At 50.9% G+C, this 26718-nt stretch overlaps 1 protein-coding gene and 1 pseudogene across 2 annotated transcripts; one reads left to right on the top strand and one right to left on the bottom strand.

Annotated features, from left to right (window-relative positions):
- The first annotated feature begins 680 nt into the window (after nucleotides 1–680).
- On the top strand, nucleotides 681–22701 carry PDCD6 (programmed cell death 6). 2 transcript variants are annotated; one of them, XM_076007917.1, is made up of 6 exons: nucleotides 681–881; nucleotides 1711–1772; nucleotides 11463–11507; nucleotides 14548–14700; nucleotides 19175–19284; nucleotides 21697–22701. In XM_076007917.1, exons 1-6 carry the CDS (start codon nucleotides 781–783, stop codon nucleotides 21793–21795), a joined length of 570 nt encoding a protein of 189 aa, XP_075864032.1. In that variant the 5' UTR covers nucleotides 681–780; the 3' UTR covers nucleotides 21796–22701. The 2 variants fall into 2 exon arrangements, with proteins under 2 accessions (XP_075864032.1, XP_020145813.2); XM_020290224.2 differs by having other exon boundaries at nucleotides 14548–14706.
- On the bottom strand, nucleotides 5894–6748 carry LOC105876463 (UBX domain-containing protein 2A pseudogene; annotated as a pseudogene).
- Nucleotides 22702–26718: the final 4017 nt, after the last annotated feature.

Genomic DNA, 26718 nt, shown 5'->3' with positions numbered 1-26718 from the left:
TCAGTCCGCTCCACATTCTGGTGGGAAACTGAGGTAAAGCTCATAAAAAAGCCTCAACTGCTCTGAGGGTGAAAAAAAAAAGTCAGCGTTCACTGAACTAGGAACTGAAACACCTGCAAAGCGGGCATAATAGGAACAATCTTAGCCTCCTGAGCCGGGCCCGACAGCAACCGGGAGAAAGCCAGGGTCTCGCTGCGCCCGCCCGGGCATCTCCCCCGCTGGGACTCGCGTTGGCGACACTCTCCGTGCGCGGTGGCCCCGGGGTCCAGGACGAGGCGGTGCTGTCTCCACCGCGACGAGGGGCTCCGTGCCCGCCGGGCGCCTCCTCGGCTTCCTCGCGGGCATGCGCGACCTCGGAAGCCGGTTGGAAACGGGGCGGCGCCCGCCACGCCGACGCTGGAAACGCTGAGGCTGTGGACACCGCACCTTCCCTTCCAGAACATTCACCGCCAGATATCGTCAGCGCCTGAAACTTTCTCAGCTACCAGAACCGCCCGTCACCAGCGCGAGTCCTCGCCCCGGCCCGCACCCTCCAACGCGGGGTCCCAGCCCCGTGCTGCCCTCTGGCCAGACAGCCCTTGAGCGCCCTGGCGTTGCCTGGCAACTGCGCAGCGAGGGGATTGGCCGTGCGGGGCCCCGTGACCTCGCGGGACATACGTACTTCCTGCACCCCCGGAAGTGGCGTAGCGCCAGGCTCTGCCCAGGGCAGAGGCGGAAGCAGAGTCGCCCCAGCGAGTCCTGTTGCCGCCGGCGCTTCAGCCTAGCTGCGCGCCTCGGCCCATGGCCTCTTACTCCTACCGCCCTGGCCCCGGGGCCGGCCCCGGCCCTACTGCGGGCCCGGCGCTACCGGATCAGAGCTTCCTGTGGAACGTCTTCCAGAGGTGAGGCCTGGCGCCGCCCGGGCGCCTCCTGCCCGTCCTCTCGGCCTCCCCCTCGGCCCCATAGTTCGTCCCTTCGGCTTCCCCGGTCCTGCCCCGTCGCCCTCAGGCTCCCTCCCGGCCTCTTACCCGGTCCCCCTCCCTGGCCTCCTGCCTGTGCCCTTCGGTCTCCCCGGACCCCTATCCCCTCCCTCCGGCCCCCTACTTGGTCCCCTTCAGCCTCCCCCTCGGTCCCCTGCCGGGTCCTCCACCCGCACTCCGGGCCCCTCCCGAGGTGCAGCCCCGACCGAAATCGCGGCCGCAAGGTCCTGGGGCTCGGCCTTTCTCCCCGCCCCAGGAACCACCAAGTGGAAGCTCTCCCAGGAATGCTTGTGTTGGGAGAGCAGAAACACGCTTTCCAGCGATGTTAAAATGGCAGTAGCCAGAGAAGCAGCAGGGAGACCTGGCGTTTGCTTGGGGCAGGTGATCTTTATGGCAACGCCTTCTTCCCTAGTCGTCCTTCCACTGAATGGATGGCTGAAACTTGAGTGACTCATGGCCAGGGAATGACTTAATTGGCTGAGGGAATTTTTTCCTGTTTGTGAAAAAGAAAATCTGGTTCTGGTGTGAATTCAGACTGGCCAGGGGAGGAAGCTAGGGAAGGCTTGAGATGGGGACACAAGAGAGAAAAGATGATCCCCCTCTTAGGGTTTTTGGCACTTGGAGCATTTCCTAAAGATCTACTAGAGAGAGCATTCCAGAACCTAGTGTATCATTGACAGAGAGTTAAGCATATGTTTTGCATTTCTTGCACTTTTACTCAATAGCTTAACTGGTTGTCTTGATTTTGCAGGGTTGATAAAGACAGGAGTGGAGTGATATCTGACAACGAGCTCCAGCAAGCACTCTCCAATGGTGAGTGGGCCAGTAGTACCTGGCTGTCAAGACTAGTAAATTGCAAGCTTGATCTACTTGCAGTAAATAACTTCCTTTCTGGAATTTATTTTCCAAGCACAAAGGAATCTCTAAGACAAGCTAGTATAGCTGTCCTGTGGTGGAGGTGTTTCTGATTTACCCTGCTGAGGAACTGATTACCTTGCTGAGGAGCTAGCTGCAGGACTGTAGGCATGAGTATAGGAAATGTTTCTTGACAAATAGAATCTGGGGTGTAGATTTTAGGAGAGGAGTAGGAAGTTTAGCTTTGTACAGCAAGAATTTTGTAGGTATTTTGACCTACAAAATACCTTGAATTCTTTAGGTAACTGAATCTTAGTGACATTGAAGATGTTGTCAGTGATGCTGGGGGGTGATTGTTGAAGTGTTTGGGAAGGTTCATGCAGCACTTATGTGGGAGTGTGGTTGCTAGGTTGCTATAGGAACTGCTGAGCTTCTCAGGCCAAATTCCTGGGGAAATTATAGAGAATATTGGAGGTGCCGGCAGCAGAATTGTGGGTAGGTATTCTTATCAGAGTGAGGAACACTGGGCGTTCAGGTCGGGGATGGGAGGATGATAGTTCTTGTGTGGTGGTCAGGGGCTCTCCATGGAATTATGTTCTTGATGGTTTCAGTGTGATTAATCTACACTAGTACTGATAGAAACATTTTACACAATTAAATACCTGATTGCTGTGTTTTTTTTTTTTTTTGTAATCCCTCAAATGCAAGCATCTTTTCTAATTGTTATGTTTATGGTTTGCCTTTCCAGAGGTGAGCCCTTTACAATAGAAAAGGGGTCTATTTCAAGACATGAAAATGTTGAAAAGCTCATCTTTGTTAGCAGACAGCAGGCTGTTGCAGGAGGCCGACTGGGGAGTGGGAGATGCTGGTTGCTGGACTCTGCCTCACAGTGTTGGGGCGAGGGTTAGAGGAGAACCCCTCGCCTTTGGCACATGCTAGGCATTCAGCATTAATGTCTAATGGTTTGTGTTAAGCTGAGGATTTGTGTTTTCAGAGCAACACGTTTACCTGTAAAGTAGTAGATGCTACTGACCTCATTTCCTAGTAGTTGCTATGTGGGCCACAGATACTGGTGTGTTATTTCACATGCATATACACAGATCATTTTCAGGAATTTAAGAAATTTCATAATCTCTGCCCTGATGATTGTGCCTTCTTGATTTTTCTATTTTCTGATCATTATTAAATCATTTTTATTTTTTATATGCATCTCCATTGCTTGAGTTATACTCAGGATAAGTACAAGGAAGGGTTACTAGAAAGAACTGACTACAGTTTGGCAAATCTTAGCTTAAATTTTCTAAATGTTAACCAAAGTGGATGATTTCTTCATGTAACATGTTAAATATGGTCAGATGGTCACCAGATTTAAGTGGGCAGTCACCATGGTGGTAGATTGGTGATAGGTACTACATGGAGTGCCCTCCTCAGAGGTCAGGCCTCAGAGGCATTCATTTTGAGTGGTTTTTCAGTTTTACTCCCGTTTGAGCATTCATGCTGAGCCCCTGTGATTTTCCACGTGTATCTGCCTTTTGGTATTTACTGAATGCCCCAGCTGGACCATTATGGTCCTCAGGTCACCCTGGGCCCCTGCTTGCCCTGGGGGCTGCACTCCTGCCTTCGTCCCTGGGGGTTGCAGCCTTTAAGGTACTGTCCAAGCACCTGTTCTCTAAGGTGAGTGTGCACTGCCACCCTCAGACAATATGGCACTTTCTCTGATACTCACCTTTCTCCTTGTGTGGTTTTGTCAGCTGTTGTAGCTCGCTCTTGGTACTGCACTGTGAGCTTCAAGAAGGAAGGTGCAGAGTGTGTGTACAGGCACACAGCATTTGTCCTTGGGTAGATGCATGTCAGTTCTCCTCGTTCTCTTCTTTGAATGCCTGTACTAACACGATTGAAATTATTTAGACTTCTAATTGTTCTCCCAGAATTGGGCTTCTGTTTTGATAGTAGAACCAGGTTATTAGGCTATTTCAGGAAATTAATTTAATTCACGTATTACTGGTAGAGAAACTAAAGTTACAAAATAGCATGATTTCTCACTTCATTTACATTTGTGCTGTTGAATGTTCTCTATTAAAATCTAGTCAAAACCATACTGAGAAAGGTTTGTGGATCCCTTACACTGGTTCTTTATAAGACTTGTTTTCACAGGAGAGCTTCTAAAAATGACGGCTCTCTGGGAGGTCTGCGGTTAATAGGTATGAAGAAAGACAGAAGAGGGCTGTTCTCTAGCCTTTTTGAAATAACATGTCACAAATTATCTTGAGTTTAGTACCTTTTGGGATTTTTTTTCACCTTCACATATTTCTTGGAATTATGAGAAATTAATTCTTCTCAAGCCTCCTTTTTTTTTTTGCTTCTAAAGTAGGTTTGCCTTAACGTATTGATGTGTTTCAAGGGGTCATTTTTTAGCTGTGCTTTAGAAAAAATACTACTTCTTAAATTCTTTTGAAGGTATTTTTATCAAATAGAGTTGTAGCTCTCTTGGGAACCCCATATTACAAAGAATGAGAACATCAATCACTCAAGCAGGACAGTTCTGTGTAGAACACTTGTCCGGTCATACCACTGCCCTTACTGCACACGGGCCCACTGGTGGCTGATGGTACTGGTTTCCCTGGTGAGGAAGCAGAGCGAGTTAGAGACTCGCCTCAGCTTTGATCTCTTGTGGGGGAAAGGGTTGCTCAGACCTTGCACCTTCCCAGGAGGGGCCTGTTTGGTGACTGGCCTTGGCTGGCTTCTGGCATGTTCTGACTGAGCCTTGAGCCTCGCACCATGTTGCCCCACTTTTTCTGGACAGCTAGAGCCTCAGTTGCTGGCCCCAGGAAAAACCCAGGCTCAGGAGAGCCTCCCTGCTTGGCTCTGCTGCTCGCTGTGTCTTGTAAATCCTGAATTTTGCCATCGTGCCACTCTGTGGTCACAGCTTTTTGCTGGAGGGATTCAGCATGTCCTTTGAGTCTTGGCTGGGAGAGGACTTTGGAATCTTGTGCCTGGTTTCTCCACCAGCTCTTTCCCTTTGCTGGTTTTACTCAGTATCCTTCCTCTAATAAACCATAACCATGAGTCCTGTGAGTCTCAGTGAGTCATCCGGCCCCGAAGAGCTGTCGTGTCTGCTCCCCCCAGAAACTCGCCCTGCTAGAGCTTCAGAGAGAAGCAGAGGAGGGATTGGGATTTGGTGGACTTGGCTTTGGTGACAAGCTGCTCCACAACCTTGGGCCAATCACAGCATTTCTGGCCTTAGTTTCTTTGCATGTAAAAGTAAGACAACTGGAAGTTTAGATCCCTTTCCGCCTTCACCAAGCCTGTTCCCACCAGACTCTGCAACTCCTTCCCTTGGACTCAGCCTGGCATAGAACTGCACAGACAGAGTCTGTAGCAAAATTTAGTTTACAGTGTTTCACTATTAGACATTTAGATGGTTTCTAATTTTCGTTAATGTAAATACTGTAAGAGTTTGTTTTGTAATTTTTTTTTTTTTTACTAAACACACACTTTTATTCTTAAATGAAAATACATCTTAGATACTGTTGCCAAATTAATATTTGGGTGTATCTTGCCAATACAGAATGAAAACCAAGAACACTGTGAAAATTAGGCATAGATGTGGTAAAACCAGGTCTCTCTAAACTTTTGATCATATCTGAGTTTTAAAATAATTACATTGATGTTTTTTAACCTGCCACTTATAATTTTTAATGTACTGTGTCATTTAAAAATGCTGAGGCAGCTAACATTTAAATAAATCCCTGCTGTTTGGGAACGATGTTTGAATGACAGATGCTGTGAACATATTTGCTAATTTATATGATATTTAGATTCTAAATGATACAGCTATTTAATATATCTTATGTTGATTACTTGGTATTTGAAAATAAGTATATTTTCTTTTGAGTAGCCTTTGGAAAAAGTACACTAAATATATTTTCCAGTCATGTTACTTTCTTAACCTGTACTTACTTAAAAATCTTCTTATCTGGAAAGTTAAACAGTAGGTAAATTAAAAGTCCAGAAATTTGACTTTTCCTATCCCCCATTTTGGTTTGCCCACTTACAACCATCATTTCTCTGCAAATTTTCCAATTTATCAAAAATCAATGCTCTGAAAGTTTGCTAAGAGGTTCAGCAGTCTTTTGGAGTCTCTGAATGATTACAGCAGTCTGTAAATCTGCTTCTTCCAGTGTGAGTGTTTCATCTAGCAATTTGAGGAAAGGAAGAGCTATTGCCAGGGAAAAGGGAGGACTTCTTTGAGATCCTTGGTATTGTTCAGTGAAGTCTTTGATGTGGCTTACCCTATGAGAAATGTTAAATTTCTGGACAATCCTTTTGCCATTGGCTAACCAGATCTGTATATTAGTTATGGGTTCCAAGTTATTCAGTGGAACAGCAGACAAATTATTTTTATTGTCAACTTCAGTTCTCTTTGCTTTAGAAACAATTTTTGGTGTAGCACTTCCCAGTCTGTGGCCTTGTCCCGAAAAGGGCTGAAACACAGGCTTTGTAGAGACACACACTTCATTTTTCTTATCTTCAACTTTAACATCCACCTCCTCTTTATTAAAAATTCCCTGTAATTCTGAAGGTAATTCCCCCTTTTTGATAGAGTTCAGGAACTGCTGACTTGCGCCATCAGAATAACTTCTGAAATCATCATTGACTGTGAATCCATTTTTCCATAATCTTATACTTACATCTACCTGTTTCTTCTGTTCAGTGGGGGACAAGCACTTGGCACCAACCTTCTGAGCTTCCTCAAAAAGGCTGTCAACAAAACATTCACAGTTTGTTTGTTGATTGTCACTAAGAGGTTGATTGTCAGATCCTGTTTCACAAGCCCATTCTTCTTTTATACTTTCAAGATTATCTACTTCTTTCATTCTCTTTTGCCTTCTTCAAATTACGTACAAAGCAACCAACGCTGGACACCACACTAACGTCCATCACTCCGGGCGCAGCCTCTCGGCTTGGGCCTCACTTCGCTCAGGGACCTCGGGCACAGCCGAAGCCGCTTGGCTAGAGCCCCTCAGACTCCAAGCGGCGCCACCCCTAGAGCCGGCTAGGCTCCGCAGCCGCGCCGCTGGTACCCAGCCCACCTCGTTCTGTCTCTGCTGGGCGCCAGCGTCGGGCGCCCAGCGCGCCGAGGCCAGCTCCACCTGTTTTGTAATTTTATAGAACAAGTTTCTAGAAGTGGAATTTATCAGATCAGAGGATCTAAGCCTTGTAAATACTGTTGATCAGTATTCTGATTGCTTTTCAGAAAGGCCATATTTCTGACTATGGCTGTGTGTAGCCAAAATAGAAGGTGACCAGTGAAATACTGGATTTGCTGAACCTGAAGAGGCACCAGAGACCTGGCACAGTCCATGCACTAAATGCCAGTGCTGTGCCTGAGCTCTCTTCCAGTGGAAAGGTCCAGTGAGGCTGGGAGTCCCAGAGTCTGGTGCAGGAAAGTGGAAGAGGTTCCCAGTGACAATGTAGAAAAAATGTGACTGAGTCCAGGTAGTTAGGCGTTTCAGCTGTCCGCATGTGAGTGAAGAGTTGATCTTGGCCAGGTGCCGTGGCTCACGCCTGTAATCCTAGCACTCTGGGAGGCCGAGGTGGGCGGATTGCTCGAGGTCAGGAGTTCGAAACCAGGCTGAGCAAGAGCAAGACCCCGTCTCTACCATAAATAGAAAGAAATTAATTGGCCAACTAATATATATATATATAAAAAATTAGCTGGGCATGGTGGTGCATGCCTGTAGTCACAGCTCGGGAGGCTGAGGCAGGAGGATCGCTTGAGCCCAGGAGTTTGAGGTTACTGTGAGCTAGGCTGACGCCACGGCACTCACTCTAGCCTGGGCAACAAAGTGAGACTCTGTCTCAAAAAAAAAAAAAAAAAAGAGTTGATCTTTTACCACTCACTAAGGTCTTTATCAACAAGAATTTGAGTTTCTGATTAACAGGACATAATTTCAATAAAGAAAACTCTTTGGTGAGTAAAAAGACAACGTATATTTGAAGAGTAGGGATTGAGGTGGGGTTTCCCCCCTTTTTTGAGAATGGACATGGATATAAATCCCTAAAATCCTTTCTGTGCTTGAGGTTTAGATGGGAAAAAGCACTAAAACATCTGTTGGTGATTTAACTCTACCTCTGTAGAACTGTGGAACGCTTCTTACAGCTTTAGCACTGTCCCCAAATTGTGAGTGGAAAAAGTCACATCTACTTGATTTACATGGACAATAATGTAAATGTTTGTTTCCTTTGGTTCTTTGAGATGAATTTGAGGCAAGGCTTACAGGTATAGCAGCCATATTTTTGTAATTTAAGTCTGACAGGAAATCTTTTGCAAGCTGGGTGGTTCTGACATCACTCAGACATGTTGGGAATTGAGGCTGGCCCAGGAAATCTGAGATAAAGGGTCCCTAGAGGTGAAGGGCTTATAAAAATTTTTTTTCTGTCTTCTGTGTTCTCTGCTTTCAGTAATCTCTATGAAAAACTGCTTATATCACCGTGTGATATTTTTTTTTAACAGAAAATTGTATATTTATTTAATTAAATGTTTGTTTCGGAGACAGAATCTTACTCTGTTGCCCGGGCTAGGGTGCTGTGGCATCAGCCTAACTCACAGCAACCTCAAACTCCTGGGCTCAAGTGATCCTCCTGCCTTAGCCTCCCGAGTAGCTGGAACTACAGGCATGTGCCACCATGCCTGGCTGATTTTTTCTATGTATTTTTAATTGGCAACTAATTTCTTTCTATTTTTAGTAGAGATGGGGGTCTCGCTCTTGCTCAGGCTGGTTTTGAACTCCTGACCTTGAGCAGTCCACCCGCCTTGGCCTCCTAGAGTGCTAGGATTACAGGCTAATTACATTTTTTTTTTTTCTTAAGAGACAGGGTGTCTCACTCTGTCGCTCAGGCTGGAGTGCAGTGTTGTGATCACAGTTGTGATCACTGCAGCCTCAAACTCCTGGACTCAAGTGATCCTCCTCCTTCAGCCTCCTGAGAAGCTGGGACTATAGGGGGTACCACCATGCCCAGCTAATTTTTCTATTTTTTTGTAAGGATGGGGTCTTGCTGTGTTGCCCAGGCTGGTCTTGAACTCCTGGCCTCAAGCAGTTCCCCCACTTTGGCCTCCCAAAGTGTTGGGATTACCAGCATGAGCCACTGCGCCCAACCCTAAACACAGTATTAAAAATGCATGGGACCCCTGATGTGGTCGTGTGGACTAAGATGTCGTCATCCGGCCTATAACTGTACTTAGATTTTCAGGCAGACACTCAGGTGTATTTAATGCCTAGCATAACCAAAATATCAAATGTCCGCTCACTGTGGGTCATAAGCTTTGATGTTTAGTCTTAGGATCTGGCACACGTGAAGGGTCAGTTGAATGTTGGCTGTTAGTATTACGTGGTTTCCATGGAGATGTCAGGCCCCGTGTGGGCAGCAGGAAGGGCGAGTGGAGAACACCAGGAGCGTGTGTTAAACTGAGCAGATTGACAGTCGAGGCAGTGTTATAATACAGTTTTACAGACACGCTTCTGCCTCTGTGTCTCGGCCCTTGTGGCAGGTGAGGGGCAGCCTCTCCCTGATCCTTGACTCAGCCTGGGGCACCCTCTTCTCTCCCACGCCTCAGACCCTCCTGCAATCCTCAGAATATTCCAGAAGGCTCCTCTATGGCTATCTGGTTCCCTCCGGGCCCCAGCTCTCAAGAATATGCCATCTGTGTACTCCGTGTGTGCCCGTCCGGGTGGCACCTGCCCCTCCTGTGCCTGCACTGCAGCGTGATCTAACATTTCACTTGTGTTTCACCTGTGTGGCTCTGTTTGGCCGTGTTACTTGCTGAGAAGGCCCAGAGAGGCTAGTGCTTTATGGACAGTCGGGGCAGCCTCACGGTGCAGCCTCCACTGTGGGAGTTTAGGTCTCCTCCACGAGGTCACAGTCCTCGCTCCAGCTCTGAGTGGGCAGTGCAGGGCCACGAGTGTGTGTGGGCTCTTCCCGTGGAAGATAGGAAACCAGAGGGCAGAGCCAGGGGAGACCTCTAGTGGGTGGGCTTGTCTCCTGGGGCTCCTTGCCAGCAGTGGGTGGAGCGGGTTATCCGTGGGTGTAGACTTAGTTCAGTGCGTGTGGCAGGTGAGAATGAAGGCAGCCCGAGTAGGATTGGATAGGGAAGTGGCACTCTTCAGAATTTTCTTTGCTTTGTGGGCTCTCTGTAACATATCGTTCCTTTTATAATATTAGTCTTCAGTAATGCTGGCCTTTCCTAATGCTTTTATATAAATACTCCAGTCCACTCTCCCCCCAGGCACCTGTAAAGCCTGCCAGAGAGATATTCCTGCCAACTGCAAATCTATTCAGTTTAACAAACGCTCGCTGAGCGCTGCTGTGTGCCAGCCACAGCTGCCTTCCTGGGAAGAGTGCTGGGCAGGTGGGCAGGGTGTGCCCAGGCGGAATTGGGAGGTGCCCAAGGGGAGCAAGTGGATTTAACTTCTGGGCTAGGGGAACATGGGGTCCTGGGGTGGGGTCTCTGAGGAAGGGAAGGTGGGAGTTGCAGGGGGGGTGGTGTTGAATGCTTTAGGAGGGTTACATCAGCTTGAGAAAAAGCCCAGAGCCAAGTGGGCACCAGGAGGAGGCTTATGAGTCCGGAGTGACTAGGGGGAAGGGGGCGTGAAGGATGCGCCTGCAGACCCTGCCGCCCACTGCCTGCGTTCCAGGTGGCAACCTCCGGCTCTGTGAACGGGAGCTCAGAGGAGTTGCTCTGTGAGGTTGATTTGTCTGTGTGTGCTGCCCAGAACCGCAGCAGTCCTGTATGCAGAAGAAAAGATGGTGTTTTATACAAATGGGGAATAAGGAAAGCCCCTGATCTTCCCCCATATTAAAAACATTCTTTAGTCTGTTTTTAGTGAGTATAAAATTGTTTGAAGGCACCAATCTCTCTGATAACAGGTTCTTGGGCAGAACATTCCATCATCGTAGTTGAGACATGGTTCTGAGTTCTCAGGCATATCAGATTTAGCAATGAATCAAAGCAACGTACAGCCTATCTGTTCACAGTTTCAAGGAAAATGGTATAATGCCACTGTAATTTTAGGAGAAATTTTTAAGGTGTGATTTTATCACGTTTTCAGTATGCTGTGACACGGTTACTGAGGGACACACGAGGAGGTATTTGGTGCTCACGCGTGTGTGTAGAATCACTGGAACCGCCGAGTGACCGAGCTGCACACTCGGGTCTTTGCGACACCAGCTCCTCAGGCGCTGGTGGTCTGGGTGGCAGGATCTTCTGAAACGGGGCTTAGTGACGTTCCAGACTGGTGGGACCTTCTGAACTTGGCTAGTGGCTGCGTGTCTGGAAAATTCAGTAAATTAAAGTAAATAAAACCATTTCTTGGTTATGATATTAAGCAAGAGTGAACTTCCAGCCCCAGATAATTATAACTCCTTCAGATATTCGGCAGGACACGAAGGACTCCAGGGCCTGACCAGGAAGCTTTGGTGCTCTGTCATGGCAGCCGGAACATCCAGGGTCCCCTGGAGCCGTGCCTGTGAGTGCCACTGCTCTGGAGCACAGGACGGCCTCTCACTGAGCCCCCAGCTGCAGACCAGAGCTGACAGTCCCCTGCAGCAATGCCTTTCTTCCAGTTTAACGTGTGTGTTTGTTTTCAGGCACGTGGACTCCGTTTAACCCAGTGACTGTTCGGTCTATCATATGTGAGTATCTGCAGACAGACAGGTGCTGCCTGTCCTCTGTCCTGCTTGGGCGCTGGTCATGCCTCCTGACCTGTGGTCATGGCTTCTCCTTCCCTTCTGGAGCTACAGCTCAGTGGGTGCCGGACCCTTCCATGCTACCCTCCCTGTTTCAGCACCTCTTCTTGCTATGAGTGTTTGCTTCCACTGATTCTTTATCTTTAATTTGCTGTTTAACCCATCCTTTCAGTTTCTAATTCTCAAGATTATATATATTTAAAATGTCTAAATCTTTTAGTTCCAAGACTTACCTTTTTTTTTTTTTTAAAGAAATAGAGCCCCCCCCCCCCCCCCCCGCCCCAGACTAGAATACAAGAAATAGAGCCTTGCTCTGTTGCCCAGGCTGGACTAGAGTGCAGTGGTGCGATCACACTGCAGCCTTGTATTCTCGGGCTCGAGTGATCCTCTTGCTTCAGCCTTCCAAGTAGCTAGAACTACAGGCATGCAACTAGCTAATTTTATATTTTATTTTGTAGAGGGGGGGTCTCACTGTGTTGCTCAAGTTGGTCTCAAACTCTTGGGCTCAAGTGACCCTCCTACCTCTGCCTCACAGAGTTCTGAGATTACTGGTGTGAGCCACTGTACCCGGCCTTATCTGGTCATTTTTGATAGTCTCTTATTGCTTATTTTTGTGATTCCATCTTTAATTTTTTGAATATTTTATATGACAGTTTTTTTAAACTTTAAGTAAATTTTTTGTTGAAGAATAGTTACATATTTATAGTATATAGCTACTTTGCATTATCTTTCTGATTACATGAAGTCTTTGGGAGGGTGGTCTGCATCTGATCACTGTTCCTGCCGAAGCTCTCACATTGGCTAATTTCCATGATATTTTCATAATTTTTGTTTGTTTTGTGGATTCGTGTGCAGACCAGGGCCTGAGGATTTGCATCATTTCTGTGTACTCAGGGGATGGGTTTCTCAGGTTCTGTGCTCCCCGCTGGCTCAGGTGGCAGAGATTTGGGCTGCTGACCCAAGAGAGGATAGGCTGGCAGCTGCACAGTGTGTATTCTCAGGAGAGATGTGTTATGTTGCTGCTCCTTGGCCCCCCTTCCATTCCTGGAAGGTTTCCTCTGCTGGGGGTTGGAGTTTTCCTCGCCTACCCTTCCAAAGACATCGCTCCTTCCAGGTTGCCTTCAGTGTGGACACTCAGATTCGGTTCTGCTGCCTCCAGGGCCAAGGCTTCGTGTCCGCCTTTCCCTGGGCAGCCTGGTGCCCCTTCACTGGCTTCCTGTTCCTTGCACTGTTTTCTAGTCCTTTCTGTGAGCTCAGCGGTGTGTTGTAGAGTGTCAGATGTTGAGTTTTCTGAGTTCTAATGGTGGCATAGCAATAGGACTTTTTTCAGACCTTCTCACCCTGTTGGTTGTGCACACATCACTGCGTCACACTGATGGAGACAGTGAGTTGTCGCAATGATTTATAGGCATGGTGGTGGCAGAGTCTTGGCCTATAGTACTAGCACGTAGATTGACAGATGGCGGCAGCTATTACCTCCCTGCTGAAAAGGTGGGGCTGTCCACCTCTCTGCTTATCGCCTGTGTGCACGGCAGCAATAGGTCCTGCACCCTCCAGCACGGACTGTACGCTGTGTGTTCCTCACACAGTCCACATCTGGAACAGCAGTGTGAAAACATCCCATGCTTGCAAACAGGATTGCTTACTGTTTGAAAGAAGTGTTCGTTTCCCATCATTTCTGCCCAAGCCAAGAGTGCTCATATTATAGTCTTACATATATATTTTTTTTTTTAGAGAGAGAGAGAGACAAGGTCTCGCTCTGTCACCCAGGCAGGAGTGCCCTGGCGTCAGCCTCGCTGACTGCAGCCTCCAACTCCTGGACTCAGGCAGTCTTCCTGCCTCAGCCTCCCAAGTAGCTGGGACTACAGGTCCACCCCACCACACCTAGCTTATTTTTCTATTTTTAATAGAAATGGGTGTCTGCGTTGCCCAGGCTAATCTGGAATTCCTGGGCTCAAGTGATCCTCCCATCTCAGCCTCCCAAATGCTGTGAGTTATAGGTGTGAACCATTGGGCCCAGCCTACAGTCTTATGTTAATGTCTGTGCCTAGAAAAGAGACCAAATGATTTATCATTTTTCTCTGCAGCAGAAATCCTGAGTTTTTCTATATTTTTTAGCCATTTTGTTATTACTTATAATGTAGTTGTAGATTCTTTTTTTTGAGACAGTCTTGCTCTTGCTCAGGGTAGAGTGCTGTGGTGTCAGCCTAGCTCACAGCAACCTCAAATTCCTGGGCTCAAGCTATCTTTCTGCCTTAGCCTCCTGAGTAGCTGGGACTACAGGCACATGCCACCACGTCCAGCTAATTTTTTCTATTTAGTAGAGATGGGGTCTTGCTCTTGTGCAGGCTGATCACAAACTCCTGTTCTTAATCCATACTCCCGCCTCAGCCTCCCAGAGTACTGGGATCACAGGTGTGAGCCACTGTACCTGGCCCATTGTAGATTCTTTTGTATCTGGATCTGGAGTTAGACTGAAAGCTAACAGGTGAGAATCTTTTTCCTGTTTAAAGCAGGTTCCAGTGACATGGGGCTGTTCTGAGCCTCCACCAGTGCTGTGGTCCCTGGGGAAGGGGGAGGGTCAGCTCTAGGAATTAGATTTGTGTTCTGGGCCACTCAGCCTCACTGTCCTTGGTTTCTTCGTGGTAAAGCAAGCGTACCTACCAGAGAACTTGCTTTTGGGACCCACTTCAGTGAAAAGTATTGTTTTTATTTCTGTTACAGCTCTTCTTATGTGTTTTGCTCACACCTCCTTTCACACAGTCTGCCAGGGGGATTTGGGGGCCAGGGCTCTGTGCTAGTCTCCCACACCCCCCAGGGCAGAGGTGACAAGACTTTTAGGACTTAGCCCCTGACTTTGACAAACCAGTGTTTATTAGCTACACGCAGTTATCGATTAGCGGGCACCACACGGGGTCCTGAAGGGCTAAGGCTGGCAGGGTCCCTGGAGGAAGTTTACTGTGATTAAAGTGTCCTCTTTTCTCAGCTATGTTTGACCGGGAGAACAAGGCCGGCGTGAACTTCAGCGAGTTCACGGGTGTGTGGAAGTACATCACGGACTGGCAGAACGTCTTCCGCACCTACGACAGAGATAACTCCGGCATGATCGACAAGAACGAGCTCAAGCAAGCCCTCTCAGGTTTTGGTAACGCATTTCTCTCGATTGTGTAGCATATTTCATTTTGGAGCCTCAGAGCCAGTGAAAGTTTTCTCCTTACTGTATTGAACTTACTGGTTTTTAAATACAGTCTATGTAATAGTTTTATTTACATCACACAGGTTCATATTTTGATACTATTTACTTCATGAAGGCCATATTTGACAGGGGCACTTTTACGCAGTTTTCCATCCAAAATGAGATAAGGGCTATGCAAATCGTCCACCTTGTGTGAAATGGAATGATGTCATGGACAAAATTGAGAATGTGGCTTTGGAAACAGTTTGAAGTGGGTAAAGCAAAAGATGGCGTGGGGCCGCCTGTGTGTCATGACACGTCAGAATATGTGGAAAGATGACAAAATAACCCTCAGAAGCGATTCTGTAAGTTATGGGTCTGACTCTCACATGGAGAGTTAGAGCATAGGAGCATGTGCCCATTCTCAAGTACACTCCCCATGTGTGTGCTTGGCGTGTGCACACACACGGACATGTGTGTCAGGTTTGGGCATGTGGCAGTGTGCTGTGCTTCTCAGGCGTGTCCATAGTACCTGTCCAGAGCTCACCCAGTGGCTTCCCGGTGCTAGTCTTGGGACACTGAAATGGTTGGGACTAGCCCAGGGCCGGTTGTGGTGACACCAAGATTCTAGTTTGGGGTGACTGCGCTCAGCACTCTGTTCGCCTGGCCTGCTGTGCTGTGTGCAGAAGGCTGATTATAAACGCCTTCTAGGAAAAGTAAGAGAAGTTATTAATCTAAAGTACGTCATTTCTTGTGACTTCTGCTCTTCTCTCTGGTTTTCCTTCCAGCACATGCTTCGTGCTTTCCTTTTCCTCTTTCCTTTCTTGCCTGCAGACGTGTCTGTAGGGCCAGTGAAAGGCGCTAGGTCTCCACTGGAAGTCCTGTGCTGAGCTGCAGCTGCAGGCCAAGATTCGGATAGGATAGGTCCGACTCCGGACTTGGAGTGCAGCTGACCTTGCTGCGCCTTGGGTGGGGGGAGCTGTAGAGCCTCCTCTTCCCAGGGGCGGTGTGGAAGGCAGGATGGGAAGGACACAGCTTTCCTGGAGTGCAGTGCTGCCAGGTGGGCGAGGGCTGCGTGGACGTAGGGACCAGCTGGTGGCCGCAGACAGGTGGCAAGTTCAGGGCGGTCATCCTGTCCTAAGCTCGTCAGGCCCTGGAGCTCTTCTTTTGCTTAGTGCCAGTGACCATCGGGTCCTCAGAGCTCACAGTGGAAACATTGGTGTAGGCACCTCAGGCCTCTGCCTCTTGGTCAGACAAGGAATGCTCCAGAAAACTCTGTGGCAGGAAGCTTCACCCTTTCTTGTGGTCCAGAACCGACTTTAGCTGGGTGGCAACAAACCCTTCCTGGTTCCTGGGCTTTTCCTGGAGAAAAATGCTCTGTGGGCACATTTCTTGGTTGTCCTAAAGAGTTTCCTCCTGTGTCTGGTCCTTGGTTTCCTGGGGCTCTCCCCGTCTCTTCTGTGGAAAGGAGCGTTGTCGTCCTTCTTGCAGGTTAGCTGTTAGAAAGTTTTTCGGTACTAACCGTTAGGAAGTTGGCCTCAGAAGCAAGAATTCCTGTCCTGTCTTGACTCCTCAGAGCAGGTGTTTTGCTCTTAGGCAGACAGGAGGCTGCATGTCATCTCGGTAGCTGGCATGGGGTGGGGGCTCACCCTTGGGGTGGGGGCATTGGAGCTGCAGGATTTTTCTCCAGGGGTCTCGGGCCAAGCCTGGCACAGTGTGGCTCTGATAGGACCCCTCAGTGGGTGGATCCTCTGCCCATTCGTGTCTTGTCAACGTTGTGCCAGGTTCAGAGGCCCGGATGAGAGATGGGTGAGGTTCATCCTCTCACTGGGGTGCTCGCCACCCCAGGGCTGACCCCTTCAGCAGGCGCAGCATAGGTCGCTGGTTTACCTGAAGTTCGGTTCACAGGCAGGAACCCCTCTGTGGGGCAGGGCACGTTGATGGAGGCAGCTGGGCAGAGGACAGCCACCACCCAGACTCCCCACCACACTCCCCAGGCGTCCCCCCTCCTCCAGCTCAGGAACCATGGCCAGTTTCAGCCTTTTTGCATCTTTTTGCTGCTTCTGTGTGTCGTCCTTTTATGACTGAGGCATTCTGAGCAAGTCCAAGGCCCGTGCTGTGTTTCCCTACCGTGTTCATGGGCATCCGGGGCAGGCCGACGTGTGCCGATGATGCCGGCATGGTGCGCTTTTATGGCAGTTCCGCCTGCGTGAAGGTCCTAGGCCCAGAGCAACTCTGCCCCTCTTCTTCCGTGCCTTGGCTGGTTGGAGATGCCAGGGTCGGCGCCCTGTGCAGTATAAGGGTCCCTGTGGAGTCATTTAACTTGTCCCTGCTGGTTGGGCTGGTGGTTAGTTGCCATCCAGCCTTTCCCAGGGGGTCACACAGGCGGCTGTGCTGCTGGGAGTGACGGTGGATCTGGGCGCACGGCCTGGTGCTGGCCATCCTGCCTGCCTGCCACTTGGCCTGACCTGGACGTGTCTACAGGTGATTTGTTGGTCTGCTGCACCCACAAGGGCTGTCTGGTTCCTGAAGTACAGGCACGGGGGCAGGTGTTCCTGTCCTCATTGGATGATGCCATTGTCAGCTCTGGGGGGCTTGAGAAGACGCGGGGAAGGGCTGGGGGATTGGGGAGCGTCTCCATGCTGCCCACCCTGATCCTGCACAGGCCGAGGCACGGTCTCCACCCCGACTTCCTGGGGTGGGCACTTCAAACCCACCTGGTTTGAAGCTGGGGTCCCACTTGTGCGCCAAGCTGCGGCAGGTCAGAGAGGGCCCCCAGGGGGCTTGTCCTGCTGGGCGGGTGTAGCTTGTTTTCCCTGGGAGGCAGAGTAAGCGATTTACGTGGAGGTCAAGGCTCTGTTAGGCTTATTCATGGAATTTCAAAGTCGGGGCTTTTGTCCAAAAGAGGAGAATGGCCTTAGAAAGGGGCATGTAGGTGTGGCCCTCTGGTGAGCGTGCTGGTCTGGCGGGCAGCCTCTTGATTCCTGTGGTCCTGTCATTCTCAGAGAATGGTTTTCTGCCAAGGTTCTTTTTATAGTTCGTTCATCATTTCATTTTATTAGTCTGATTCTGTTTTTGTTTTTCCTACGATAGTACTGATGGCCAGGGAAATTGGAAGTTAATTCCAGGAGTACTGGACTTGCTCTTGTTGTCTGCAAACTGGAAGTCCTGCGTGTCTGTCACTCTCCTCTGTCCTTCTCCCATCTTGGCAGGAGGCCAGCGATGGCTCCTGTTCCCGTGCACACCACACACCTAGGGGCTGTGTCCTCTGCAGGTCAGGGCTCAGCCTGGCTGCTGCCACACCCAGTGCGCGTGGAGGAGGTGGAAATGACTGACTGGCTGGGCGGAGGGGCGGTGTGCAACACCCTGCCGTCTCCTTCCAGCTCCAGTGGGGTGTGGGGGTCTCGTCTTCTGCTCAGCTTGCAGGGAAGGAGAGCCTGAGGTGACTCCATCATCACATGTTTAGGGCCCCTGAACTTAAGTCACTAAACGCCCTGACCACTCTGGAAGGTACTATGTACATGCCTGCATGTTTGAGTCTTATCAGTAAAATGATTAAGTCTTCATATAGGTAATTAACTGTGACATTCACTCAGACAATAGGTGTACATATCCTTGCAATGATTCCAACAAGACTGCAAACCTGTAAAATTATTTTCGCACCTGGATCTTGTCTCCTGAATCAGTCACACAGGTAGTAGGTTGGGGGCAAGGGCGGGGACGGAAGCAGGCGGTTGTGTCCTCGTCCGGAGTGGCCTCTAGGCTGGTCCGTGGACATCCAATACGTCCACACATCTTCAGAGCCAACCCCTGCTGGAGATGTTTTGGATATTCTGAGTAAATCGGAAGTGGAATCTTAATGCCTGATGACCCTTTGGTGACTTTGGCCTTTGTCAGCCGGACTCCACCCTTGTGCACCGCACTCCTGAGGTCAGGGGCACCGTGTATGTGGGAGTGTCCGCCAGCCCCGGTTCCCTTGTGCCGATGTCTCCTCCAGCTGGAAGCTGTCTGGGGTTCAGCTCTCAGAGCACCCTCAGGTGACGAGTAGCCCAGGGCAGCGAACCGTTCACGACTTTCTCATCTAGATGAACAGGCATAACCACTGGGCTGATGCGGTCAGCGTGGAGTGAGAGGGTGCACCTGAAACGGCCGCAGCTCTCAGGACGGGGATGCTTCCAAGTCACTCCTCCTCCCAGGGAGATGCTGGTCTTTCAGCCGGTTGCTCCGTGGTGGTGCAGATGTAAATTTATTGCAGACTGATGTATTTAGGAAGCACGTCTCCGTTCTCAGAGTGCCTTCAAGTGAATTTGCACTTTTATTCCCACCCAGTCCTGCTCTGTTTGCTGTTGTGAGGCCGTGGGGTCTTGTGAGGGGAGCAGGGGCATCAATGCAGGCGCCCGACCCTGGCCCCTGCTTACACTGGCTTTCCCTCTTCAAGGCTACCGGCTCTCAGACCAATTCCACGACATCCTCATCCGGAAGTTCGACAGACAAGGACGAGGGCAGATTGCCTTTGACGACTTCATCCAGGGCTGCATCGTGCTCCAGGTGACCGGGCAGCGCTGGTGGGCGGGGTGGTGTGCTTGGCCTTCAGTGTAAGGAATCAGCCGGGTGTGGAATTAACTAGTTTTTGGAGCTTATAAAAGTTGATCTCATCCCTGGAGAAGTAACTGGTTAATGGACATGTAAACAGTAGTGTTTTTCTCTCCTTGGAAATATTATTATAGAACATCCCATTCAAGGAGAGGAAGCTTTTATTCAATATCTAACAGGTTAGTTACATGTATACTACAGTATTAAATATATTGTATTTTTACAAAAATCCTTTATTCTGAGCAAAGGGGCAAGTTTCCGTTGTGGTTGTCACTGTGTGGTTGTCACTTCATGCTGAGGTGAGCTACAGGCCTGGCCCTCAGGCCTCCCCCATGGGGTCAGAGCCCTTCCCGGACACGAGCATCTGGGAGAGGTCATGACTCACGCTGACCCCTGGGGAGAGCCCTGTGCCCAGAGGGTCTCGTTTCCTCAGCAGCTCTGTGGTGTCCGGCTGCTGGTCTCTCTGCTTTGCCACTGGGAAGACAGAGTTGCAGAGAGCTCACAGGACGTGCCCAGAGACCCACTAAGATGGAGACAGGGTTAAGGGGCCCACCCGGCTGTTCCCCCATGGACCCCTGCTGCTTCCAGGTGCATAACCAGGCTCCGTAGATTTAAGCTTCAGACATGTTTTGTAAACCTTTATATCTTTGAGAATTTTTATTGTGACAAATTTCAGACAAAAACAATAGCTGAGACAGTAACAATACACTTGGATTCAACATTATTAACCCTTGTCCAGTAAATTGTAATATCTCCGTGTACCTTCATACCCTGCACCACGGTCATTCTGAAGCAGTTCCATTTTATAGAGAGCAAATGTTTGTTCCATAAATACTTAAGTAGAACTTGTTTCATAAGTTCTTCCAGTTTGACTCCAAATTGAAGTCGTATCTTGTCAGCTCTGGGATCCACTGAGATGTGAACAGCATTAGGTTTTTAGATAGAACGTGGAATTTTTGGGAAAATGTTTGTAGTTTTTTTTTTTTTTTCCTATTTAAAATGATAGTAAAAGTGATTTTTCTCTGATGTGGCTTGGATATGCCAGTCCCTGTTCAGTGATTTGGTGGAGAACCAGGTCTGTTCACCTGGTTCAAACCTCTAAAGCTTCAAACCTCTAAAATGGGGTGAGCCGTATCGGATCGCTGCCTCTCAGGGTTCCTGTAAGGTTGGATTACACTTCTGCAGTGCTCTCTGAGCACTTTAGAAAATGTGGTGCAGAGTTGGGTGCTGTGTCTATATGGCTGTGGGGTCGAGATTTCCACGTGAGATTGTCCCATAAGTTAGCGACTGGTCTCATGTGGGCTCTCGGCAGCTGGGGCGATGGTCCTCAGTGCCTGCCAGGGCCGACCCCCCCTTGGGCAGCGCCTCCTCACAGCCCCGCCCCGTCCACGCAGGCGGCCTGACCACTGCCCTGGGTCCACCCCACCCTTGGAGAGTGCCCATGGCCATGAGGAAAAATCTCCTCAGAAATGTTTTCCTCCTTCTGCTTTTTTCCAAAAAGAAAAAGGCTTTTTAAAAATTATATTTTACAAAATAACACGAGAACTTGTAGACATCTTGGAAAAACACAAAATAAAGAAAAATTATCCATTATTTGTAGCCAGAGCTGTCTGCTGCTGCTGTCACTGTAGTTGGTCGTATGCTGGTGCTCACACGTGGGCACATGGGAGGTGGCCACGCCGCCCCGCCAGGCTGAGGAGTCTGGGGGAGGGACCTTTCTCTCAGGTCTGGATGTGAGTGGGCTGTTGTCACAGGGAGTTCCACTGTGCCTGTTTATTCTTGTCATTAAAATTCTTCAGAGCCTTTTACAATTGCTCTGAGTCCATCTGGAGGTGGCACTTGTTTAGCTGTCCCTGTTATGGGGTTTGGATGGCCACCCCGTCTCTGCCTCGGACCTGACCTGGACCCTCAACTGGCAGGAGGGGCAGGCAGCAGGTGGGGCCCCCTCTGCTGTGGGCAGGTTCTGGGAGGAGCCAAGGGGGGCTGCTTTCCCTGTGCCCCACAGGGCCCAGGTGCCCAGTGTAGCAGCCCAGCGTAGCAGTGGAGAGCCGTTGGGGAGGGCCTTCCACGGGATAGCAGAGCAGTGGGAAGGAAGGCCTCGGGCCACCCCCCTCGCTCAGGGAACCAGGGCCTGGGCCAGAGCTTTCCTTTTGGGTTGCGCTGGGCCTTCGTTCTCACCATGCCACGCCTGCAGGCTCTGTCCCCTGGGGGAGAGCCCTGACTGGTGGGGACGGTCAGGGACTCTGTGCTGGTGTCGGAGATGAGGAAGCATGCACGCTTCTGAAACTGGGTCCCTGAATGTCTTTTACCCAATGTCTTGTTCCTTCTGCCTTATGTCAAGATCTGAATGCCTGTTTTCTCCCCTAGAGGTTGACGGATATATTCAGACGTTACGACACGGATCAGGATGGCTGGATTCAGGTGTCTTACGAACAGTATCTGTCCATGGTCTTCAGTATCGTATGACGTTGTCTTTTCGTGAATAACAACAGCACGGCTTACAGAAAAAAGACCCAAAACGCCAAATCTCTTACCTTTAATAGAACGGGACATGGACGCAGTTAGATGCTGTTGCTGTTCTCCCTTTAAATTTCACCACGTGGGGACCTGGCTGTACATACGTGGATAAGCTGATCAACGTTTTTGCAATTGTAATAGTGGCTACATCATTATAATATGAACACTGGGTTTAGTGACTGTTTAATTGTGCCATGAGGTAAATGTAATAATGTTTCTGCTTGCAGAAGAATGCATCATCTACTTTTCTAGATAATTCTGTAGTGAAAATGCTTTATTAACCAATAGAAATTTTAAAATAATATGGAACTTGCACAGAAGTCTTTTCATGTGCCTTACTTTTTTAAAAAGGAGTTTATTGTATCATTAGGTATGCAACCCAAGCAATAAAGTGAACGGCACAAACGCAGGATGTACTTTTGGCTTTTCAAATCATCGTCCCAGGCCTTACGCCAGTGTTCACCACAGCAGGTGCACTGGCTTCTTGGGAGGTCCCAGGGTCCTGGGAACACCTTCTAGAATGTTCTCCAGCTCAGCCTGCGAGGCTTTGCTTATGAAAATTCAGAAAGACTCTCCCGGCCTCTGATATGGGAGTTAAATTTTACAAAGCTCCTTTTGTCTGCATGAACAAACCCGAATCGGTTTAGTAGGTTGTGAATTTCTGTGATTTATAAATGATCTAACCACACTACACTGCCAGTCTCTTCATTATAGATTTCAGACAACACTAGAGCAGCCGGCATAGTCAGCCATTTTCTGTCACTGGCTCACTGTCACCCCACGGCCCTGCCTCCCTGACATCTCCTGGTACAGCCTGAAGTAGACTGACAAGAATAAAGTTGTGCTGTGACTGCGGCTGAGCTGCCTGTCTGCCTCGTCATCCCCAGTGAGGGAGTGAGCTGCTCCAGGGGCCTCGGGCCCAGCACTGCAGCGCCGGGCACCCCGTCTGCCCGTGGGTGTGGGGGGCCAGGGGGAGGGTGTGTGGGGTCCTCATCGAGGGGCTGTAGCAGAACTGGGTCCCAAGGTCACTTGGCAAAGGGTCTGTGGGGCTGAGACTGGCCTTATGACCTCAGTCACTGATCCTAATGCCCAGATCCACACATCCAAGTGTTCCGCCTCCCCCCCATCTCCCGGGCCCCTTTACTGAACATCTTCCATTTGACACCCCAACCTGCCTGAGGCCGTCGGGAGATACCTGATTCCTGTATCCCCAGCCCGCAGCCTCCATGCTCAGGATGAGGACAGCTGCCCCAGCCTCCCCCAGCCCTCATTGCACCCCTCAGGTCCTCATGTCGGCTCCCTGCGTTGGGGCAGGGCGGCCCTGCCCTGTGGTCTGCCTCAGCCCAGCTCACCCGGCAGCGCCCTGGCCCAGGCTCCCTGCGAGCAGTTCTGGAGGGCGGCTCTCAGAGCAGCCACCACAGCGCTGACGTTCTTGGAGAGCAACCTGCCCCCAGGTGCAGAGCCAAGGTTTACCCCTCGTGGATCGAGTGGGGCCTGACAGAGCTGAGGCCAAGAGGCCCATTCTCAAGTGTCAGCTACTGGTGAAGGAAGTCTGTAAACGTGTGATTGGCTCTATGTCCCCTGAAAGAAAGCAGGTGCAGACTAGGTGAGATGGACGCTTTTAGAGAGAAACTCAGATTGTGGCTGGATGGAGGTTTCTCCCTTCCTGTTCGCAGGGAGGGGCTGTTGCTCTGCTGGAGATGGTGTGGCAGCACTCCGCAGGTGTGTGGTACAGAGAGGTGTGACAGAGACAGGTGTGTGGCATGGAGGCGGGTGTGTGGTACAGAGAGGTGTGACAGAGACAGGTGTGTGGCATGGAGGCGGGTGTGTGGTACAGAGAGGTGTGACAGAGACAGGTGTGTGGCATGGAGGCGGGTGTGTGGTACAGAGGTAGGTGTGCTAGAACAGGTGTGTGCCCACAGCTGCACCTGCTGAGGAGGGGCTGTCCCCCCAGGGCATGGGGGAGGGTGACTTTCAGAAGGTTGGGCCCAGGGCATGGGAGCGGCCTGGAGCCCAGGGTGCCGCCAGTGTGGACAGAGTGAGGAGTGAACTTGGAGCTGCAGGTGTGGGGTGAGGACTGCGGCCACTGCTCTCCAGAAGGCCTGGGCGGGCAGGTGGGCTTCCAGGGTGTGAGTATGGGGCATGTTGCTGGGGAGGCGGCACCTCCTACCCACCAGCGCTGCCTGGTGCAGACCGTCACTCTCCTGGGCCACCAGGCACCTGGTGAGGTCTTGAGGAAGGAACCTCAGGGCAGAGCCACCCGCAGGTGCCAGCCACTGAGGTGTGCCCTCGGGCCACAGCGTGCCCTGAGCCTCTGCTTGGGGGAGTCACAGGAGCAGAAGACTGACCCTGGCCTCCATGGCGCCAGGGCAGTGAGGGCGGTGCATAGGTGCTGGAAGCTTCTGCCGTGTGCAGCTCCTGGCCCATCCTGCCGCTCAGCCCTCAAGCCCTGCTAGGCCTGCTCAGAGCCGGTTCTGGGGACAGTTGAGTGCAGAGCGGCTGGCAGGGGATGCAGGCCGGCCTGAGTGAGGCTACGTGGAGGAGGCAGGGTCAGTCTGGCAGCCGAGACCGCCCAGCAGGGACACTTAGCCTGCTGCCCAGCCCCTGGTTGGGGGGCCCTGGACACTCACCCCAGGGCAGCAGAACGTGGCCCTCAGGTCCTCCGTGCCTGGACATATGGGGGCTTTTGTCTGGGGTTGGGACACAGGGGGCTCCATCCTCTGGGAGTCCTTCCCTCGACCCCCTTTTGTACCCACATTGTGCTGTTCTGGGCTCTGGGGCCACAGTAGGGCACAAGGTGACGCCCGTGTCTGCTCTGGGGTGGGGACAATCATCCGAACATCAAGTGGTAGGGCCATGGTGGCTGTGGAAGAAGAGTCCTTTTAGGGAAGGAGGTGAGGGCAGCTGGGGCTGGGGCCAAGCTCTCCAGGCACAGAAAGCAGGGCGGGTGGGGCGAGTGTAGGAGCAAGGCTGTGGCTGGGTGGGGGGAGGTCAGAGCTCACAAGCTCTGCAGCCCCACCCCCTGCAGCTGCTCACCTGGTGCGTGGATTCCTGCTGGCTGAGCCCAGAGGGTCTGCTTCAAGTGGGGTGGCCTGTCTCACCAGGTGCTGTATCCCCAGCCTGGCTTCCAGCTGGCTGGGCAGGGCCCCTGGAGGGGGCTGAGGGGGGAGCAGCCAGCACAGCTGCAGGAGCCGCTGCCTCCTCAGGGTCTTCCGGGGCCTTGCAGCTCTTCAGCACCACAGCAGCTGCACAGGAATCTCAGAGCATGACCTCTGACCTCACCCCCACTGACCCACACAGTCCCTGGGAGGCCAGGGGAGGGCTCTTGTGGGTCCCCGTCACATTCGACCTCCTCTCGCCTGAGCTTTCAGTGGTTCTTCCTGTTGGAACTGGGGTGCCGGCGTTGGAAGAAGCCTGGGTTTCTAGGTCCTAAAGTGGAGGGAACAAGACGCCCACAGGGTGGGGGGGTCACTGACTGAGCCGAGGGTGCCGCCCTGGCCCCTGCAGCATCCATGGGTCCAGGGGCCTGCTCTGCCTACGGCTGAGTGCAGGGCCCCCACACTCAATGTCCCTGTATTTGGTAGTGTCCCCCAGATGCCTTCCACAACTCAAGTGTCCCTGCCCAGGGAGCCACAGCTCACTGTCCGCTTTTTCCCCCGCCTGGCACTGCAAGGCTGTAATGCAGTCGTGGCCCCGCCGGCCACACCCAGGGCCTCCTGGCCAGGCACCTGCTGGGGGCCGGCCCCTTCCTGGGCCCTCCTGGAAGGGAGGGTTTGGGGATGGCACCTGGAGCCCCACGGGGAACCTGGGCCCCTCACTGTCACCTGTGCTGGTGCAGCTGGCAGCCCCGCCTGGCCTGTTCTCCCCAACCTGCAGGTATGGAGCTGAGGCCAGCACAGTGGCCGTGTCCCGGGAGCAGGGAGCCCCACCTGGCATCCACACTGCACACCCCTGGAGCAAGCAGGCACCCGATGCAGCGGAGGCTGGGCTTGTGGAGAGGGACGGGCACCCAGTGCCTGGCAGGGAGCTGCCTGGTGGCTTTGTTCAGACTCCCCCAGATCCTGCTCTGTCCTCCCTGAGAAAATGACATGGGAGAGAAAACACAGCCACAAACAAGGGCTGCCCAAGTGGCAGAAGTGAGGTGTGTCTGTTGAGAGGTATCAACACCTTGTGCCACAGCTGTCACGGGGCGAACAGCCTCCAGAGAGCCGCTGGTGCCTGCACGGGGCCCTCGGCCAGCCCAGGGGGCAGCACCCCGGCCGCCTCTGAGGATGGGGCGCTGCATGGCAGACACCTCACTTCTGCCACTTTGCGTACTTATTTTCTTTAACAGATCAGAAGGTACTACATGCTTCTTGAAAAAATATGCAGGAATTACAGACACTTTAAGAAGTAAAAATGAGAAATTACAAGTTCACTCAATCTCAGAGTTATCCAGCCAAACTTTTTCTGTGTATAATTCACTTCACCAAAATTGGATCAAGGGTGGGCGCAGTGGCTCACGTCTGTAATCCCAGCACTTTGGGAGGCTGAGGCCGGGGATCCCTTGAGCCCAGCCATACAAAAAACTAAAAACTGAAAAAAAAAAAAAAATTAGCCTGGTGTGGTGGTGCACTCCTATAGTCCCAGCTACTGGGGAGGCTGAGGCAGGAGGATCCCTTGAGCCCAGGAGTGCGAGGTTGCTGTGAGCTGTGACCCTGCCTGGGCTGCACTCCAGCCTGAGCAACAAAGTGAGATACTGTCTCAAAAAAAAAAATATCAAGATGAAACTAATGATTTTATAGCAAGTTAGCAGTACAATGCTTCGCGTCAAAAAATAATACCATTTACTCAGCTGACATTTTTGAGCCTCTGCTATTCATCAGGAACCAA

This window comes from Microcebus murinus, chromosome 11, assembly GCF_040939455.1.
Source record: "Microcebus murinus isolate Inina chromosome 11, M.murinus_Inina_mat1.0, whole genome shotgun sequence".
Lineage (NCBI taxonomy): Eukaryota > Metazoa > Chordata > Mammalia > Primates > Cheirogaleidae > Microcebus > Microcebus murinus.
This window is presented reverse-complemented; position numbering and strand designations above follow the sequence as displayed.

What these genes read in the sequence shown, in the direction of transcription:
- PDCD6 (XM_020290224.2), top strand. Translation starts at nt 781, where the DNA reads ATGGCCTCTTACTCCTACCGCCCTGGCCCCGGGGCCGGCCCCGGCCCT. An exon ending in CTGTGGAACGTCTTCCAGAG is followed by an intron (nt 882 to 1,710) that starts GTGAGGCCTGGC and finishes TTGATTTTGCAG; the next exon opens with GGTTGATAAAGACAGGAGTG. An exon ending in GACTGTTCGGTCTATCATAT is followed by an intron (nt 11,508 to 14,547) that starts GTGAGTATCTGC and finishes CTCTTTTCTCAG; the next exon opens with CTATGTTTGACCGGGAGAAC.